This window comes from Protopterus annectens, chromosome 7.part0 (assembly GCF_019279795.1).
Source record: "Protopterus annectens isolate FY-2018-M chromosome 7.part0, PAN1.0, whole genome shotgun sequence".
In the NCBI taxonomy this organism is placed as follows: Eukaryota; Metazoa; Chordata; order Ceratodontiformes; family Protopteridae; genus Protopterus; species Protopterus annectens.
The window spans coordinates 752723959-752745172 of NC_056739.1; the positions used below are offsets into that span (position 1 = coordinate 752723959).

Below are 21214 nucleotides of genomic sequence, written 5' to 3' on the forward strand. Positions count from 1 at the left end.
GCTTTCTCCTTTGCATATATATTACACCATATTAAATCTCTTTTTCTTTCCCATGTCCATATGTCTTCTTCAGATGTTTCCTGATCTTCCTGTTTCTCCCTACTTTGGAGACTCACTCCATCCTGTTGTGATCTAACCTGTGTTAGGCCTTCTACATCAAATCCTTCACTTTGCAGGTACTCCATGAATTCAACTTCTGTTTTTTTAACTTTTACTTTACTAATCTTCTTTTCTATGTTCCATCTTTGTGATTTTTTTTTATTGTGAAATTTTCCATATCCAGATGCCTTTGCCACTATTTCTTTTTGAATATCTTCGGGGCTGCCTTCTTTACATTGATTAATTTGGCTTTCTCCTTTGCATAAATATTGCACCATATCAAATCTCTGTGCTATTTGGTTGCCAAGATATTGCCATAAATTTCATGTTTTTCTAAATATCAGTAAATATAATATGAAAAACAATTAATTTATCTTTATGTGCACCAGATAGATGTCAAATATCAATACAGCTGAGTTTGCCACTGTGTAAGCTTTAAGATGAATTTTTAATATTTTGTTTGAAGCATGGTTTTGGAATTATCAGGGCAAATATAAGCAAGCAATAGTTGATGCTAATATGCGTCAGTAGGATGTAACCACAGATACATCTGGAAGCATCATCCGGCTGTAATGAGTTAAATGCTGATAGAAGAACAGGCATAGTCTGTGGTTTTGCACATCTAGTTTTGCTAAAACAGTCTTTAACAAAAGTATTACAGGAAGGTACTTAAAGCAAGACTTGTACTCCAGTTTTAGCCTGACAATTATATGTGTCAGAGATTTCCTGAATATATATATGAAGAATCATTTTATAACAAAAGGTTATGTCTCTTAACTGTTAAACAGTGTCACATCCCAAGTTACCTTCATTTCTGAACTCAGAGCGCGGAACTTTCTGTGCTTCCAGCAGCTCACTGTAGCCATGATCTGTGACCTTTAGAACAAATCGTCCATCTACTACACAATTACGAGATTTTAACCGGCCATGGATCAATTCTCGGTGATGCAAATACTTCATGCCCTGAAAAAGAAAAGCATAAGTCGTGGAAAAGGAAAAGCTGGGCTGCAGAACAATGGTGGGGGCAGAGGTCATCAATATACTCTACTTAGAGAAGCAGATAAAAAAGCATGAATCAGGAGCAGGAAGAGGAGGGAAAATTTATATTTAATAAACTGAGAGGAAAAACAAGTAACTTTCAAACTGCCTTGATACACCTCAGTAAATACCTACCTTTATCAGATCGAGCAAAAGTGAAGATTTAAACATCCAATCAAGTTTGATATCTTCATTGTGGATCAAATCTTCAAGACTGCCTCTGGAACAGTGTTCTGTAACTACTGCTAAGACTCCATAGTCATGGAACAATCCAAGGAAGAGATTCACATTTTCATGTCTCATATCCCTCAGCTGCAAACAGTCATACAAACAACCATGTTAGTACTTTGAATACAATCTGATATGGAATATGCATATACCTACATACTCACTGCCTGATTTAATCTAAGTATAATTTCTTTCCTTTGTATTTTGATATCCATATTTTGGTAACATTTAAATCCCTATTAGGCTGTTCACTTCCCCATTCCCAATATTTCAGGACAGAGGAAGTATGACGTATGAAACAAGTGCTGGTATCATGGGCGCAACAGATATGCTGGCAGGATTAACTTTTCCCCTCCCCATGCCATTTGACAGGTTCACTATCAAAAGATGTGCATGCACACACACACACACACACACACACACACACACACACACACACACACACACACACACACACACAAATACACACATTAAGTCCAGCTTCACGACAATGCAATCCTTTATAGCCCAAGCATTTGTGCTTATTAACTTTTTGTTTCTTGCATTACCATACTAGGTCCCACAAATGCCAATAACCTGCAGGATGGGTGAGTTAACCTTGGCCATTCAGTTTGATCTGCCATGGCTTGGACAACATCCAGACTTGCTAATCAAATGCTGGTCACCACAGCTGTGGTAAGGGCTCCATTCCCTTCCACCATGAAGTTTTTGTAACTGGTATTTTAAATGCATGTATTCTCTCTCATCTGTAACTTCTCTTTCTTTATCCAAGAAAAACATTCTTCCCCAATACAATATGTTGATCTATCACTACCTTTTCTTCCGTGGGTTTCAAATTTTTAGAAATATTTTTATATTGCATTATGTTTGCTTAATCCAGCCTGCCTTTTCTATTCATTGTTTTTCTTTGATTTCTTCACCCGTTTGTGTGCCACATTAACCTCTTTTTTGACTCCTTCAGAAACCCATTGGCCATAGCCCTGAGTACTGCCTCTCTGTCCCATACTCATAGCTTCTTTACTCAGGCAGTTTTCCACAGCTCCACAACTTAACTCAGACCCCTCCCCATCTCACCATAAGTAGCACCTCTTTTTTGACTCCTTCAGAAGCCCCTTGGCCATAGCCCTGAGTACTGCCTCTCTGTCCCATACTCATAGCTTGTTTACTCAGGCAGTTTTCCACAGCTCCACAACTTAACTCAGACCTCTCCCCATCTCACCATAAGTAGCACTCATAAAATCCTTATCTTTGTCCTTCAATGACAGGTTCACCATTGGCTAATGGTTCTTAACTGGACAGCCTGATGCTCTTCACCTTGTCTAGAATGATATTCAGAATTCTATCCCTTCTGGTACAGTCCTGCAACACTTGAGTGAACCCCCATCCCATGTTGTAAGGCCTCTAGCAGCTTCTATTACTTCTTTGCCCAAGAACATGGAATCTCCCAGCATAATTCTAGCAGATTATGATCACTTATTATCCTCTTCCCCCAGTCCACTCCTTTATTCTGTTCACCAAATTCTAGTATAATAGTTTGGATGGTCTGTTTGCATAGCTGCACCTTGTTCATTAATGTTATTCATGTAATTGTGTTGTGTGTAGACAGCGCATACTAGTGTCTAAATTATTTCTATAAGTTTGTGCTGTTACTGGTGGATAGTATCACATTAGAGAACCACGACAGATTGCTTCTCGCTATATTTTTATCTGTGACTGCATAACTGTCTGGGTTTTTGTTTTCTGATGTTCTTCAAATTGGCTCAGTATCTGCATATACTAAGTAGTGGTTCAGGACATTGTCCTGCATGTGGTAGCTATTTGCTCAGTGAGTTTTTTATAATCTTTATAATATATCTTTACCATCTCAAAAGTGCTTACTCCTCTCTGTACTCTTCTTTTCTAGACCTAACACCACTCTTAAGTATTCAACTGTGGTACAACCTTTAACATTCTTATAAGAGAAGCGCAGTCTGGGTCTGAACTGTCTGCAAACAGCTACAGTTAACTTTGAGTGTGTGTCTACCTGTTTGAGCCAATCTTCATTTTCCCCTGGAGAGCACTGTGCTTTGGCTGTAAGCAGCCCCCCCACCACCACCACACACATCTTCAACATTCTCTTATTCCCTTCTGTTAGCAAATAGTATCCATAACTGATCAATACTGTGTGTTTGTTAATTTAAACTATGACCACAGTAGCCTACTGATACAAGGTTATCCTGTTTTTCCACCTGAGAAATTAAGAAAAGACTTACAGTTTCAGAGCAGTCCTTGGTCAATTGTGATTGTTTCTTAACACATACTTGTCTTGCTTTGGCTCATTAGCAGCAGTACAAAGAACTGCCTGCTCACACCCTTGTTCTCCCCTCCCCTTCCTTGTTTATTACCTTAAGACAATCCCAGAGTTTATAAATATTACCTGTGGCAGGCACCATTTGTAAAACTACAATCCACTCTGCTACAGGCCCCATGAAGGCTCAGTGTCTCTCCAGTAAGTGTTTTACAACTGTAAATGCCTATTTATGTTGAATTGTATTAGACATTTTACAACTGTATATGTTTATGTTGAATCGTGTTAGACATCTAATATGTTTTATGCTTTATTATTGATGTTACTATGGCATTCTAGCATTTTTGTATGCACCAAGTTGTTTCTAGTATAATAGTTTGTATGGTCTATTTGCATAGCTGCACCTTGTTCACTAATGTTATTCATGTAATTGTGTTGTGTGTAGACAGCTCATACTAGTGTCTAAATTATTTCTATAAGTTTGTGCTGTTACTGGTGGATAGTATCACATTAGAGAACCACGACAGATTGCTGCTCACTATATTTTTATCTGTGGCTGTATAACTGTCTGGGTTTTGTTTTCTAATGTTCTTCCAGTTGGCTCAGTATCTGCATATACTAACTAGTGGTTCAGGACATTGTCCTGCATGTGGTAGCTATTTACTCAGTGAGTTTTTTATAATCTTTATAATATATATTTACCATCTCAAAAGTGCTTACTTCTCTCTGTACTCTTCTTTTCTTGACCTAACACCACTTTTAAGTATTCAACTGCGGTACCACCTTTAACATTCTTATAAGAGAAGCGCAGTCCGGGTCTGAACTGTCTGCAAACAGCTACAGTTAACTTTGAGTATGTGTCTACTTGTTTGAGCCAATCTTCATTTTCCCCTGGACAGCACTGTGCTTTGGCGGTAAGCAGCCCCCCACCACCACCACACACATCTTCCACTTTCTCCTATTCCCTTCTGTTAGCAAATAGTATTCATAACTGATCAATACTGTTTGTTTGTTAATTTAAACTATGACCACAGTAGCCTACTGATACAAGGTTATCCTGTTTTTCCACCTGAGAAATTAAGAAAAGACTTACAGTTTCAGAGCAGTCCTTGGTCAATTGTGATTGTTCTTAACACATACTTGTCTTGCTTTGGCTCATTAGCAGCAGTACAAAGAACTGCCTGCTCACACCCTTCTTCTCCCCTCCCCTTCCCTGTTTATTACCTTAAGACAATCCCAGAGTTAATAAATATTACTTGTGGCAGGCACCATTTGTAAAACTACAATCCACTCTGCTATAGGCCCCATGAAGGCTCAGTGTCTCTCCAGTAAGTGTTTTACAACTGTAAATGCCTATTTATGTTGAATTGTATTAGACATTTTACAACTGTATATGTTTATGTTGAATTGTGTTATACATCTAATATGTTTTATGCTTTATTATTGATGTTACTATGGCATGCTAGCATTTTTGTATGCACCAAGTTGTTTCTAGTATAATAGCTTGTATGGTCTGTTTGCATAGCTGCATCTTGTTCACTAATGCTATTCATGTAATTGTGTTGTGTGTAGACAGCTCATACTAGTGTCTAAATTATTTATATAAGTTTGTGCTGTTACTGGGGGATAGTATCACATAAGAGAACCACGACAGATTGCTGCTCGATATATTTTTATCTGTGGCTGCATAACTGTCTGGGTTTTTGTTTTCTAATGTTCTTCCAATTGGCTCAGTATCTGCATATACTAAGTAGTGGTTCAGGACATTGTCCTGCATGTAGTAGCTATTTGCTCAGTGAGTTTTTTATAATCTTTATAATATATATTTACCATCTCAAAAGTGCTTACTCCTCTCTGTACTCTTCTTTTCTAGACCTAACACCACTCTTAAGTATTCAACTGTGGTACCACCTTTAACATTCTTATAAGAGAAGCGCAGTCCGGGTCTGAACTGTCTGCAAACAGCTACAGTTAACTTTGAGTATGTGTCTACCTGTTTGAGCCAATCTTCATTTTCCCCTGGAGAGCACTGTGCTTTGGCTGTAAGCAGCCCCCCCCACCACCACACACATCTTCCACTTTCTCTTATTCCCTTCTGTTAGCAAATAGTATCCATAACTGATCAATACTGTGTGTTTGTTAATTTAAACTACGACCACAGTAGCCTACTGATACAAGGTTATCCTGTTTTTCCACCTGAGAAATTAAGAAAAGACTTACAGTTTCAGAGCAGTCCTTGGTCAATTGTGATTGTTCTTAACACATACTTGTCTTGCTTTGGCTCATTAGCAGCAGTACAAAGAACTGCCTGCTCACACCCTTGTTCTCCCCTCTCCTTCCCTGTTTATTACCTTCAGACAATCCCAGAGTTAATAAATATTACCTGTGGCAGGCACCACTTGTAAAACTACAATCCACTCTGCTACAGGCCCCATGAAGGCTCAGTGTCTCTCCAGTAAGTGTTTTACAACTGTAAATGCCTATTTATGTTGAATTATATTAGACATTTTACAACTGTATATGTTTATGTTGAATTGTGTTACACATCTAATATGTTTTATGCTTTATTATTGATGTTACTATGGCATGCTAGCATTTTTGTACGCACCAAGTTGTTTCTAGTATAATAGTTTATATGGTATATTTGCATAGCTGTGCCTTGTTCACTAATGTTATTCATGTAATTGTGTTGTGTGTAGACAGCTCATACTAGTGTCTAAATTATTTATATAAGTTTGTGCTGTTACTGGTGGATAGTATCACATTAGAGAACCATGAAAGATTGCTGCTCGTTATATTTTTATCTGTGGCTGCATAACTGTCTGGGTTTTTGTTTTCTAATGTTCTTCCAATTGGCTCAGTATCTGCATATACTAAGCAGTGGTTCAGGACATTGTCCTGCATGTGGTAGCTATTTGCTCAGTGAGTTTGTTATAATCTTTATAATATATATTTACCATCTCAAAAGTGCTTACTCCTCTCTGTACTCTTCTTTTCTAGACCTAACACAACTCTTAAGTATTCAACTGTGGTACCACCTTTAACATTCTTATAAGAGAAGCACAGTCCGGGTCTGCACTGTCTGCAAACAGCTACAGTTAACTTTGAGTATGTGTCTACCTGTTTGAGCCAATCTTTATTTTCCCCTGGAGAGCACTGTGCTTTGGCTGTAAGCAGCCCCCCCACCACCAACACAGACATCTTCCACTTTCTCTTATTCCCTTCTGTTACAAATAGTATCCATAACTGATCAATACTGTGTGTTTGTTAATTTAAACTATGATCACAGTAGCCTACTGATACAAGTTTATCCTGTTTTTCCACCTGAGAAATTAAGAAAAGACTTACAGTTTCAGAGCAGTCCTTGGTCAATTGTGATTGTTTCTTAACACATACTTGTCTTGCTTTGGTTCATCAGCAGCAGTACAAAGAACTGCCTGCTCACACCCTTGTTCTCCCCTCCCCTTCCCTGTTTATTACCTTAAGACAATCCCAGAGTTAATAAATATTACCTGTGGCAGGCACCATTTGTAAAACTACAATCCACTCTGCTACAGGCCCCATGAAGGCTCAGTGTCTCTCCAGTAAGTGTTTTACAACTGTAAATGCCTATTTATGTTGAATTGTATTAGACATTTTACAACTGTATATGTTTATGTTGAATTGTGTTAGACATCTAATATGTTTTATGCTTTATTATTGATGTTACTATGGCATGCCAGCATTTTGTATGCACCAAGTTGTTTCTAGTATAATAGTATGTATGGTCTATTTGCATAGCTGCACCTTGTTCACTAATGTTATTCATGTAATTGTGTTGTGTGTAGACAGCTCATACTAGTGTCTAAATTATTTCTATAAGTTTGTGCTGGTTCTGGTGGATAGTATCACATTAGAGAACCATGACAGATTCCTGCTCACTATATTTTTATCTGTGGCTGCATAACTGTCTCGGTTTTTATTTTCTAATCTTCTTCCAATTGTCTCAGTATCTGCATATACTAAGTAGTGGTTCAGGACATTGTCCTGCATGTGGTAGCTATTTGCTCAGTGAGTTTTTTATAATCTTTATAATATATATTTACCATCTCAAAAGTGCTTACTCCTCACTGTACTCTTCTTTTCTAGACCTAACACCACTCTTAAGTATTCAACTACGGTACCACCTTTAACATTCTTATAAGAGAAGCGCAGTCCGGGTCTGAACTGTCTGCAAACAGCTACAGTTAACTTTGAGTATGTGTCTACCTGTTTGAGCCAGTCTTCATTTTCCCCTGGAGAGCACTGTGCTTTGGCTGTAAGCAGCCCCCCCACCACCACCACACACATCTTCCACTTTCTCTTATTCCCTTCTGTTAGCAAATAGTATCCATAACTGATCAATACTGTGTGTTTGTTAATTTAAACTATGACCACAGTAGCCTACTGATACAAGGTTATCCTGTTTTTCTACCTGAGAAATTAAGAAAAGACTTATAGTTTCAGAGCAGTCCTTGGTCAATTGTGATTGTTTCTTGACACATACTTGTCTTGCTTTGTGATTGTTTCCAGCCCCTCATACAAGTCCCTAACAGGGTCTCTACCCGCTTCGCTCCCCACCCTGCCCCCTATTCCCTCCCACCCCCAGTGGTCCCACCTTTATTGCACTCAAACCCCTCCCATCTTTCCAATAGCCAACCACAGCGCTAACCCAACACTACCTCCTCCATATTCCCTCTACTTTCACACCTCCTCAACTGACATGTACAAGCATACCTTTCCTTTGCTCACTGCATGCACTCTCCTTGCATATTTTACATCCTACCAAAGCTCCATCATACCCCCACTTAACCACTACCACTGTACTACTACTCACACCACCACCCATGTCTCACCCATACTCAGCTCCCCTCCCACCAGCTCAAGAACCATCCCTATGCACCCCCCACATATTCTACCAACTATATTACTCAAACGTAAAGCATTCCTACAACTTAACATAGTAACCCTCCCACCATACCTATTACCCACGGAGCACAATCATAAAGTTTCCATTATAAACAAACATATTCAAAAACTGAGAAAACTAATAATCTCATGCATATCAAAACTAGCCCTAAGTGGAGACATCCACCCCAACCCTGGCCCGACCATCTCCAACCCCAATCCTCATAATCAGACTAGAAACCACAACTTCTCCCATATTACAGCCAATAGAAAGCCAAGTGACTTCCTTTTACTAGGCCTAAATATTAGAAGTATATCCAACAAAGTCCATGAACTCTATGCCACCATTGACTTATACTCCCCAGATATTGTCATCCTGACAGAAACCTGGCTAAAACCTCACATTACCAGTGAGCAAATACTCCCTACAGGTTATGGCATACTAAGAGTCGACCGGCTAAACAAAAAAGGAGGTGGTGTAGCTATAATATTTAAACAGCATCTAAACATCCAGATCTTAAAATCATCAGCTCCACAAATAGGCAATGAAGAAATAATATATACCAACCTCAAAATTAACCAAAACAAAACCATCAACATAATTGGATGCTACTTCCCACCTGGCCAAAACATCCCTCCACTAGAAAACCTCCTCAGCTGGTCTTCCCACCATCTCCCCCAAGAAACTTTCATCTTAGGTGATTTCAATATTGACTGGCAATCCTGTTCTGGCAACAATCCAACCCATTATGTACACCTTCATGGCTTCACCCAACTAGTCCAGTGACCAACAAGAATAAATAAAAACTCCAGCAAGCACACTACCCTGGATTGGATACTAGTCAGTAAGAACCCCCAGTCATATATAACAGGCTGCTTATCAGATAGCCTCAGTGATCACTCCCCAACATTCCTACTCAAAAAATACTTGTACCAAGCTAAACCTGTCATCTATCGTCAAATACGTAAAAAAATAAACTTTAACCCACTCACATTCATCTCATCCCTCAAAGAATGTAACTGGCATGCTCTAAAGTACCTCAGTCTAGATGACGAGTTGAATTTTTAATACTACCTTCCTGAACATCCTTAATTACCATGCCCCCATAAGATTTTCCAGAACCAAAGCACAACCCTCCCCATGGCTACAGAAAACCACTAAGTCAGAAATGAAAAACAGGGATAAAGCCTGGGAGCACTGGTGCAAAACCAAAACCCCCGCAGCTAGACAAACATTCCTAGAACTACGCAATAGAGTCAAAAAGCTAATAAAACAGGACAAATTCCAATACTACCAGTCTGCCCTAGACTCCTCACAACACAGCCCCAAACAATTCTGGTCCTCCATAAACTCCATCCTCCACCCAGGTAAAGTCAGTACCCCTCCTCCTAACATCCCTCACTCCTCAGAAAATATTGCTACCTCATTCAACACACACTTCACCCAAACCATATTATCACTAGCTAAACAATACAACCCCCCTCCCCTCCAACCCACACCTTCAACTAGTAATCTCCCCACTGCCTTCTCTTTTTCTCCTGTACCTACCTCCAGCATAAAAAAACTCTTAACTAAACTTAAACCCACCAAATTAGCAGCAGACAACCTCCCAAGTGAATACCTACAAATCGCAGCTGATGCTCTGGCCTACCCAGTATCCATCTTGATTAACCGATCTCTGTCAGAAAGTTACGTTCCCACATTGTGGAAAGTCTCTCATATAATTCCCCTCCACAAAGGCGGACTCTCTGCAGAACTAACCAATTACCACCCCATAGCTATTCTCTCTCCACTCTCCAAAATACTAGAGAGATGCATACACTCTCAGGTCTCACACTACCTCCTTACTAACAACCTCCTTTCCAGTACTCAGCATGGTTTCCGACCAAACCATAGCACCACCACTGCCTTACTCTCCTTTACTAACACTATCCTTCAGCATAAAAACAATGGCTATCTCTCCTCTGCTACTTTCCTAGACCTATCTAAAGCATTTGACATGGTCCCACACAAACAACTTATCTCTGTCCTCAATAACCTATCCTTCTCACAATCAGTCACCAACTGGTTTCAGAGTTACCTGTCTGACCGCCAACAATCCATTGTATGGCAGAATGACATATCTCCCCAACTACCTGTCTCCATAGGGGTTCCCCAAGGATCCATCCTTGGACCCCTACTTTTCTCGGTTTACACCAATAATCTAGCCTCTGCCACCAAACATGGCACACTCATCCAATACGCAGATGACTCAACCATCATCTGCTCAGCCCAGTCCCTACCCAAACTGCAAAAAGTCACACAGGAAGCCTTTACCTCTGTTGAAACATGGTTTTCCGATGCCCAATTAATACTCAACCCAAACAAAACTAAACTACTTATCTTCCAACCCACCAAACATACTCAAAACATCTCTCACTTTAACATCACAGCAAAAGACAACACCACTGTATACCCAACTGAACACACCAAATTGCTAGGAGTGGAAATAGACAATAAACTAAAATTTGACATTCACATATCCATGACCATAAAAAAGTCCACAAAAAACTAGGAGCATTATACAGAAATAAACAATTTCTCACCAAAGCAGCAAAGATTTCAATAGCAAATTCCCACCTTATCTCCACCCTACTTTATGCCTCTCCAGTATATACCAACCTAAGGCAATGTGATCTAAACAAGCTAGAGACCTGCTACAACAAAATCGCCAAATTCGCCACAGGGGCATCCTACCGTAGTCACCACTGTCTCTCACTTGCTGAACTGGGCTGGCTTGAACTCCCTCACCTCCTTCAGTGGTATCAACTCTCCACTCGCCCACAAACTAGTAAACCATCCACTAAATGTCCCATCCCTCCAGAATCTACTCCAACCCTATCGCACCACCAGACCACTAAGATCCAGCAATAAAAATCACTTGCAGATCACTAAAGCCAATAACTCTGCTGGTGAAGCACTATTCTCTTGCGCCATAGCCAAATTATGGAACTCACTCCCACCCACAATTACCTCCGTACCATCATGCACCAACTTCAAAACTTTATTAAAAGCGCACCTAAAAACATGCTGGCTATGCCCTTGCAACTCCCACTCTAATATCATCCACCCCATCCAACTACTACCTTTCTCTCACCTCCACTAACTACCTTGATGATAGCAAGCTCAGATGCTCATAAGCCTAGTACTTATTATACAGCAGGAACTTCTCATTGTTACATTTGTTAATGCCTGTTATGTACTTCACAGATAAAGATTCTAGTTCTCTACTGATGTACTATGTTCTTCATCTGTAAATATGTTGTAAGTAATTTCTATGTTAAATTGCTAATCGCTATGTAATCCAATGTAACTATTGTCTGTTTATTTTACTGTGGAGCTTTTCTCCCCGGGCCTCCGCTGAAAATGGACCCACGTCCAGTCGGACACTCCCGGTCAAAAAATTTAAATAAAATAAATAAAAATAAATAAATGTTTATGAAAAAAAATCTGTTAATTTACAAGTATCACTGACCTTGCAGAAGATATTTTTTGTAGATTGCCTAATTTCGTGGTGTTTGGCACCTGGCAGTTTTTTCAGCCAGACCCAGTCTCCCTGGAAGAAATAAATATATGTTACCAATTACAGCAGAGGAAAGAGTTTAGTCAGTGCAAAATGATACAGAAGACATGGCATCATAACATGGCATCATTACATCTCTAGCAGATAATTATATGCATCACATACATCTGAAAAGTAACTTGTTGCAGCAGAACTCTTCCATGAATATTGTGAACTCTCATGTTCACTGCACTACTTAAAACAGTCACCATGTGTCGAGCAATCAAGTAACAGAGTTTAAAACATAAACATCCTGTCATGTGATTGCCAGATGGCCTTGGAAACACATGTACTATGAAATGCACTTGAGTATTACAGCTAGTGAAAATTTAGTTACAGCTAGTGTTATACCTATCCTATCCTGATTTCAGCTGCATCCTTCATTCCATCTGTCCTAAGTATTTTGAAAAGTGTATTGACTTAAAAATTGTGTCAAAAGGACTTGTTTTTTCAAGTGTCCTAATGGTGTCTTGCACACTGATTAATTCTTTTCTAAGCTTGTGCAGTTCTTTAATCAAGTAGGCGTGGAATTGTTAAAGCTGTTGTTGCAAAGGAACTTGAATCTGATGAATGTTATTAAAGAAAAAATACTCAAATCGGATACGGACATTCTTCATGTACTGAAGAATTTTCCTGAGTGGAAGTCTGAGTATTACAACATGTTAGACAGTATAACACTCTTTGAGAAAGCTGTAATTAACAGAAAAGTTAAAAAACTGCAAAGAGACCTGAAGGATTACAAGAACATCAGTGCATATTTGCCTTTTACTTTTGTTATTAAGAATGTTTGTAAGCCATTTACAGCCTTTAGACAGAAGCAGTTTAAAGGTCCCGCCTTAGGGACTGACGTAAATGCAACTAGTGAGAATGATAAGTTATCAGCTGTCGCTACAAATACCGGAAGTGATGTTGTACAGCAGCATGATGTTCTTCCTTTATCCGATGACATGACTATTCAGAGAACATTAAGTGGAGATTCTTCACAAGCAGTTGAGCTACCTTACATTCTACATCACACAAATAAAGAAGTGGAAAGACTGGGGGCAAAACAAAAAACTTATTTTCGTGGGTGCACAGAAGGTGTACAATGTTATTGGAAGACCAGGAACAGGGAGAGATTGAAAACAGACTCATCCATGGACACCCAGTGAGTGCACTCACTAGAATTTTTAATTTGTCCATGATTAATTTTAGTAAAGAACATTAAAATGTATTAAAATGGGGATTGAGTTTCATTCTGTCAGGTAAAGCAAATGTTTCAAAAACTCTATTGAATTTAAAGTACTTTACTGGAAAGTTAAATTTAATGTATATTATGAAGGATGTTAATTTTACGAATAATATGTTCTTGAAACCATCTTCATTTAATCCTGCACTGAACACCACTTTAAAAGTATATGAAGGTGCATGGGAAGAAAAAAAAAATTATGAAATTATTAGAATGTAAGAGAAGAGGTTTTTATAATTTAAACCTTCAACAGAGGAAAGTTTTGAATGATTTAATTAGTAACAGAGGCTTGAAGTTTATGAAATCCGATAAAGGTGGGGATCTGGTGATTATAGGCCAAGTGCACATTCAGAAAATAGAAGTGATGTTAAATAATGAGGAGGAATATTTGTTGGTTAATAGAGCAATAATATGAGTTTTAAAGTGATAGAAGGGTTCTTGTATAATAGTTTAATGGAAGGACTGATAAGTTTAGAAGTTTATAATTTCTTATCAGTACAAGAACCTGTTTTGGGAGTGCTATTTGGCATACCTAAGGTTCATAAAAAAGACAGACCCACCTTTTAGGCCTTTTGTTCAGCCCCTAACTATGCTACAAAAGGGACTTCTCTCTACTTGCATATTATTTTGAGTCCTTTAATTCAACAACGTAGTTCCTTTATTAAGGACTCATGGCATTTCTCGGATAAATTTAGCATTTGAATGGATATAGTTTCTCTCCTGAGAAGAATGTTTTATTGACTACTGATATTAATTCTTTGTTTACTTCTATTCTTCATTCTAAAAGCATTGGATTTTTTATTATTAATTATTAAGTATTTGCAATGTTTTTTCTGATTTTAATACACACAAAATTAATTTTTATTGTATGCTTGCTGAATTGTTATTGGACAATAATTATTTTATGTTTAATCAGAAGATTTATAAACAAGTAAGGGGGTAGCAATGGGGTCCCATGCTGCTCCAGCATGTGCTAATATTGTACTAGGAGGTGGGAGCATAACATTTTTACATCTATTATGCAAGAATATAAAGTAGTTTATTGTGATAGATTTATAGATGATTTATTTTAGTAACTGAGGGGAAAACAGAAGATTGGTACAAGTTTAGCTGAAAAAATAAATATATATTCTTTTGTAATTGGAGAAATAGGGACAAAAGTCATTTTTTTGGACATTTTACCTTATATTTGAATAGTGTGATTAATCCGTTTGAAAGTAGGATTTATAGAAAAAAAAAGTTCTCTAATAATTATTTGCATTTTTCTAGTTGTCATCCCTTATTTATGAAAAATAATATTCCAAAGAGGCAAATTTATAAGAGCCTCAAGGATGACAACATGTGAAATGACATTTTTACAGGAAATTAAGTTTATAACTACATTATTCATGGAAAGGGGTTATAATAAGGACATGTTAGAAATTATAGGGAATAATGTAATGGATAAAAGGAGATACAGTTTATCCACCGATTTTAAAAGTTCCATTAAAAAAGGTACATTTTTATTTTGATGCATCATCAAAAGTAGAACATACAAGTAGAGCATTTACAGCTAAAATATTTGGTAGATAATCTTGACATGACAGTAGATAGTAAGGACATTAAGAATATTATCTGTGATAAGTGGAACATCATATGGGGTAATGTTGAATTGTACAAAACACAAGGGAATTGCCCTAAGGCTGTATATAAAAATAACTTTATTATACAGAGATAATACTGCAGTAGTCCCTCATAATTCTAATGGAAGATCATCTAAAGGAAAATGTATGAAAAGAAAATTCACAATCTGTTTAAACTCATTTGTACTTTATTATAAAGGCTGTACTATCCATTTATTGACACCAATTTTAATGTCACACAGACACAAGTTACAGTTTTGTTTCTCACATTTGGGAAATTGGCTAGGCTGAACATGTTTTTCTGTTTCAGTATTTTTGGTTTCCATCTTTATAATATTGAGGAACTGTTATACTAAGATGTTAAACAAGACTTGTCTTTAGACTCTAAGGAAATACAGAATTTGTATCAATCTCAGTATGAAATCTGATATTTACACATTAAAGAGAACCAGTACTGACCCTGTATGATATTAGCCAGTGTCATTTTAAATACGACCAGAGACAACCTAAGTGTGATAGCTGACAAAAATATAGCAGTCAGGTTCACTATAAGATATAGGGTATATGACATTAGATGCTAATAAGTTAGTTACAGCAAGCGGCTTGTCACATGATAACATTTCTTCAAGAAATTAAGACTATAGGCCTCATATAGTACAAAAACACAACCTCAGTATCTCTGTACTGTTTGCACACCATCCAGAAAACGGGTTCCTATGAGTGCAACGAATTTTTGTCGAATGCGTTTTCATCAACACATGTAGAGCGAACAGGCAAAACAGCGAAGCGGCTGTTCAGTGAATTCTTTCCCTGGGAAAGAAGTCGCTTGACTGCTTTGTTGTTTTGCCGTGTTCTGAAGTATAGTGTGGTCCCTTGTCCTGTATAGCTCCCAAGCGTGATTGTGCAACAGTTACTGACCTTAGGGTTAGGGTGCGGGTTAAGGTAAGTGCATATGTATGAAAGTGTTTACTGTTTTATATTTTGTGTTAGATGTATGGTTGAGTTACGTGTGTGGTTGCCATTTCTGGATCCTGACGCATTTTATTGTGGATTTTACAGTTTGTTGTTGGTGTTTGTGGAAGCAAAATAGATGATACAGTGAAGCCTATAAATGGCAGAGAGAGAGACCGTGGGACAAGAAAATGAGCCAAACTGTTGTGCACCATAATGCTGAAAATAACAAAATGCATCTTAAATTTTAACTACAAAAAGTTGCAGAGTATAATATTTTGCTTTAAGATTATTTTAAAGTAGCAAGAAATGCTCCAAAAAGACCGAGTTAGCCCAGTAACTGTAACGCAATTTTATTAACAATCCAACAGCGTTTTCGCTTCCGTAAGCACAGAAGCTTCATCAGCAAACAGAAAGAGCGCAAGCTCACCAAATTTAAAACCTAAACCAGTGACACCTGTTGATGTCACTTCCTTAAACAAACACAAGGTGTCATGTGTTTAAAAAAATGAATGTAAATGTACAAAACACTTACAACAACCAGCTGCTAACGACAAAAACAAGCAACAATTTAATACATAACTAAAATAAATGTTTACCTCCACTAGCAACATTTAAACAGCTAGAAAAACGTAGCGGTACCTATCCGTTCAATCCTAGACACACATAATATTTTTACAAATATAAAGAAATGTTAAGAGAAGGAGTCCCTTAAAATAAGAATTAAAACCTAATAGTAAAAATAGAATATAAAAATATCCATTGAATGTAGTAAAACCAAATTACCTAAGATAGCTCCTGTATTTAAAAATAGATGCAATATTACAATTATCATTAAGACCCGGGTAGGTGAAGGCATCTAACTGGAGCTGCCATTCTAACTCACGGGTTTCTAAAATTAAAGATTGGGGGCCACCTCTAATGTCAACCTTGATGTTATCAATAGCCATGAATTGGAAACTGTGTCCACAATTGCTCAATATATGTTTAGAAAGAGCATTGTCACTTTTCTTATTCTTAATAGCGTATATGTGTTGGTAAATACGGTCGCGAAATCGCCAATCCGTTTTACCAACATAGAACGCAGGACAACAGTCACAGAATGCTATGTAGACAATGGATCTTGTGTTGCAGTTAGTCTTATGGTTAATAAAATACTTCCTATTACCAATGGAAAATGAATTCCCTACCCGAAGATATCTACACCATTTACAACAACCACAGGTGGCAGTTCCTTTTTGTCTAACCATTGGGTCAGCAACATTATTTCTCTGTAGCATGGCTTTAAGGTTGCTACCTCTCCTAAATGTAAAAGAGGGGACTACACCCAATCTTTCATGTAAGCCGGAATTGGTGATGAAGTACCAGTTTTTACGTACAATTGAACACAAGTTACCCGAATTTTTATTAAAGGTTGTTATAAAACTAGTAGAAAAATTGGGTACCTTAATGTTTACGTCAGTAACAGTAACCGGTGACAAAGGGCCACCTGATACATCATCAATCTCCACACTCGAGGGAGCCTGTAAGTTGGTAACCAATAATGGTTGATAAGTGCCGTTAATACGTTTAAAGGACACTTCTGCTATTAAGCCTTCAATCAAAGCCCCAGGATACCCTCGATTCAGAAACATGTCCATAAGCAGAGAACACTCATTGTCAAAGGCCAAGTCTGTGCTGCACATACGAGCGGCCCTGACCAACTGGCCCTTTGCAATGGACCGCTTCTGCTTCCACGGATGACAACTTGAAAAATACAAAAATGAATTGCAGTAAGTTGCTTTCCTAAAGATGGATGAGCAGAATCTGTTATTGATAGTGTCTTTGACTAGTTGGACATAAAGATAGTCAATCTCAGAGGTTGAAAAATGGTGTGAATTTTAAAAAATCTGTTGAGGCATTCATGTACGAGATAAGGTTCATCGCAACTTCCTCACCTCCATTTATCAGTATAATAACATCATCTAAAAATCGGGTATACATTTTAGAACAACCCTGAAATAATGGATAGTTAAACAAAAAGTTCTTCTCCCAATAGGCTACAAATAAATTAGCCACACTACTACCATACGGGGAGCCCATTGCTATCCCTTTCTTTTGAAGATAGTAGTGTTTGTCAAAAATAAAAAAATTGGAAGAAAGAACAATGTCAAGTAACACAGTGACAACTGAGATGTCATTATTTGATGCCCCACATTCTCTCAACATTAAGTCAATCCATTCGACAGCCTCCTTGTGGGGGATAGAGGTGTACAAATCGACCACATCAATGGTCTAGAAATTAAGACCCACATCAAATTGGACTTCATTGATCGAACTCAAAAATGACCATGAGTCCTTACAGATCTGTGGAATAAATTTCAAGTATTTCCCAATGATGCTATCAATAAGGCGGGCGCAGGGGTGGGTAATAGAACATCTTCCATCAACCAGCGCCCGCATAGGTGGATCTGTTAAACTCTTATGCATCTTGGGGATCCCAAACATGACTGGGACTCTAGGGAAAGAAATATCGATGAAATTATAGGTATCAATATTAATTTTACCTTCAAGGAATAAATCCCTAAAATAGCCTTTAATTTTGTTATAAGCACTTGTTAATTCATTCAAAGAAGAAATTTCATACGCAGGTGATTCCAAAACAAGTAACATTCTCCTAATATATTCGGCCTTGTCAAAAATGACCAGGCCACCCCCCTTATCTGGTTTGATGATTCTAACTGCCATACCACAGATTTTGTTCAACGCCATGGTCTGATCATAAGAAATATTCTTTATAGTGTCAGATCCGTGGCTTGAGGCATATAGATGCCTCAAATCAAGTTCACAAATGCTTTCAAAAATGTGAAGGTTAGGATATAATGGGGGGTTGAAAGAACTGGCTAATTTCAAATTTACTCTGTCCTTAGGCAAGTCGATGTTGAAAAATACCTTCAGATCAAGTTTACGCACAAAGCATTTCAAATCAATTAAAGTTTTGGCCAAATTAAATTTTTGGTCTGGAACAAAGGTCAAACCTCTGGCCAATAATTCCACTAAATCTTCATCAACAACAACATTTGAAAAGTTGTAAATCTGGAAATCTCCTTTTAAGTTAGACAGAATGAAAGGAAAATGTTTGTCCAAGGGTTCAACCACTGGTGGATCATTAGATCCTGTTGTTAGTCCCAGTTCTTGTTCCTTTGATACCGGTTGCCCTTCTTCCCTAAAAAAGGCTTCTGGTAAGTATTGTGGTTATTTTTCTTGTTTAGGGATTTAATCCTATTGCTTCTCCTAGGGCCCTGTCCGAATACCTCTTCCCCTTCATCAGCTGCCAAGACATCATCTGGAAAGGGTTGCCCAACATTCTCACTGTCAGTGTTTTCAGGTGCATCCGGGCCCCTCTCCATTTGGTTAACATTTCTGCTAGCCCGTTTAACCAAATTCGGGTAAACGGTATTAGTTTGATATGCATGTCTGTCCCTTATTAGTTTTTTTGACTTATTTGCTTTCAACTTAGAAAGCAAAGAGTCAATACTGGAGAAAATCCGATTGTAGTCATATTTATATCTCAAAAAGTTAATGTCAGACTTGATGCTATCGTCTAATTTTGAGGTTTCCTCCAGTAACTCAGTAATATGCTTAGAATAACATTTAACCATTAGTTCAAGTAATTCAGCCCCTTGTTTGTTGAAAAGTGCCTGAAGTTCATCTACAAAGGTTGCATCAAAGAATAGGCCCGTAGGTGAAAAAGAGCTACGTAACCCCTTCGGAATAACCTTATCTGTGAGACATTGCTGGAAGTAAGAGACTTCCAGTTGCAGTTTCTTAATTTTCAATAGTTTCACATCCAAAAGTTTTAACTTTTCAGCTATGTTGTCAGAAGTGTTACCTGGACTGGTAGAATCCGTCACCACTGAACCCGAAGTAGTTAAGCCCCCAAATGATAAAGGAGCTAAGTTCTTTGCCCATTCGGACAAGGAGGGCACACCAATAAGTGAATCCTGATTCCCAACCAAGTAGCCAGTTGAAGTTGAAGCAACATTACTTGTAACAGAATTCCTACTGTTAACATTACTGCCCGTTTTAAAAAGATTCGACATTAACATTGAATTATTCACGCCTGTGAGAGGCAAGCCTTCTTCCAATGAGTTGGAAGTTATAGCAGAGTCTATGTGCTGCTGGGGCTGCCCTGCTGGAATCTCAACGTTGCTAGTGCCAGAGAGCTGGTTGTTACTACACAAAGAATTTTGTGTATTGACGCGAATACTAATAAAATTCCCCTTTTCAATATTTTCCAAACGAGTGTTCATGATATCCAACCGTTGTGAAAGCGCCAACATCAGCGCTTGGATACTTGAAGATTCATGAACGCTATCGGTACTGCCTGTACCGAAAATGTTCGGCGAACTCGGACTGGAAGGCGCAACAGAAGACATACTGAACCAATAGAAGAAACGAAACAAACTTTTGAAAACAAGAAATGCTCCAAAAAGACCGAGTTAGCCCAGTAACTGTAACGCAATTCTATTAACAATCCAACAGCGTTTTCGCTTCCGTAAGCACAGAAGCTTCATCAGCAAACAGAAAGAGCGCAAGCTCACCAAATTTAAAACCTAAACCAGTGACACCTGTTGATGTCACTTCCTTAAACAAACACAAGGTGTCATGTGTTTAAAAAAATGAATGTAAATGTACAAAACACTTACAACAACCAGCTGCTAACGACAAAAACAAGCAACAATTTGATACATAACTAAAATAAATGTTTACCTCCACTAGCAACATTTAAACAGCTAGAAAAATTAAATTTAAATAAATTAAATAAATAAATTAATATTGATACCTATAATTTCATCGATATTTCTTTCCCTAGAGTCCCAGTCATGTTTGGGATCCCCAAGATGCATAAGAGTTTAACAGATCCACCTATGCGGGCGCTGGTTGATGGAAGATGTTCTATTACCCACCCCTGCGCCCGCCTTATTGATAGCATCATTGGGAAATACTTGAAATTTATTCCACAGATCTGTAAGGACTCATGGTCATTTTTGAGTTCGATCAATGAAGTCCAATTTGACGTGGGTCTTAATTTCTTGACCATTGATGTGGTCGATTTGTACACCTCTATCCCCCACAAGGAGGCTGTCGAATGGATTGACTTAATGTTGAGAGAATGTGGGGCATCAAATAATGACATCTCAGTTGTCACTGTGTTACTTGACATTGTTCTTTCTTCCAATTTTTTTATTTT

At 38.0% G+C, this 21214-nt stretch overlaps 1 protein-coding gene across 1 annotated transcript in view; it reads right to left on the bottom strand.

The window, feature by feature from the left end:
• GUCY2D (guanylate cyclase 2D, retinal) overlaps positions 1–21214 on the bottom strand; it is a 1710150-nt gene that overhangs the window by 992885 nt on the left and 696051 nt on the right. The window contains exons 7-9 of the mRNA XM_044076324.1: positions 12094–12174; positions 1273–1449; positions 906–1062 (exon numbers count right to left, since the gene is read on the bottom strand). Coding sequence (XP_043932259.1) covers positions 906–1062; positions 1273–1449; positions 12094–12174 — 415 coding nt within the window. The remainder of the gene's footprint in view (positions 1–905; positions 1063–1272; positions 1450–12093; positions 12175–21214) is intronic.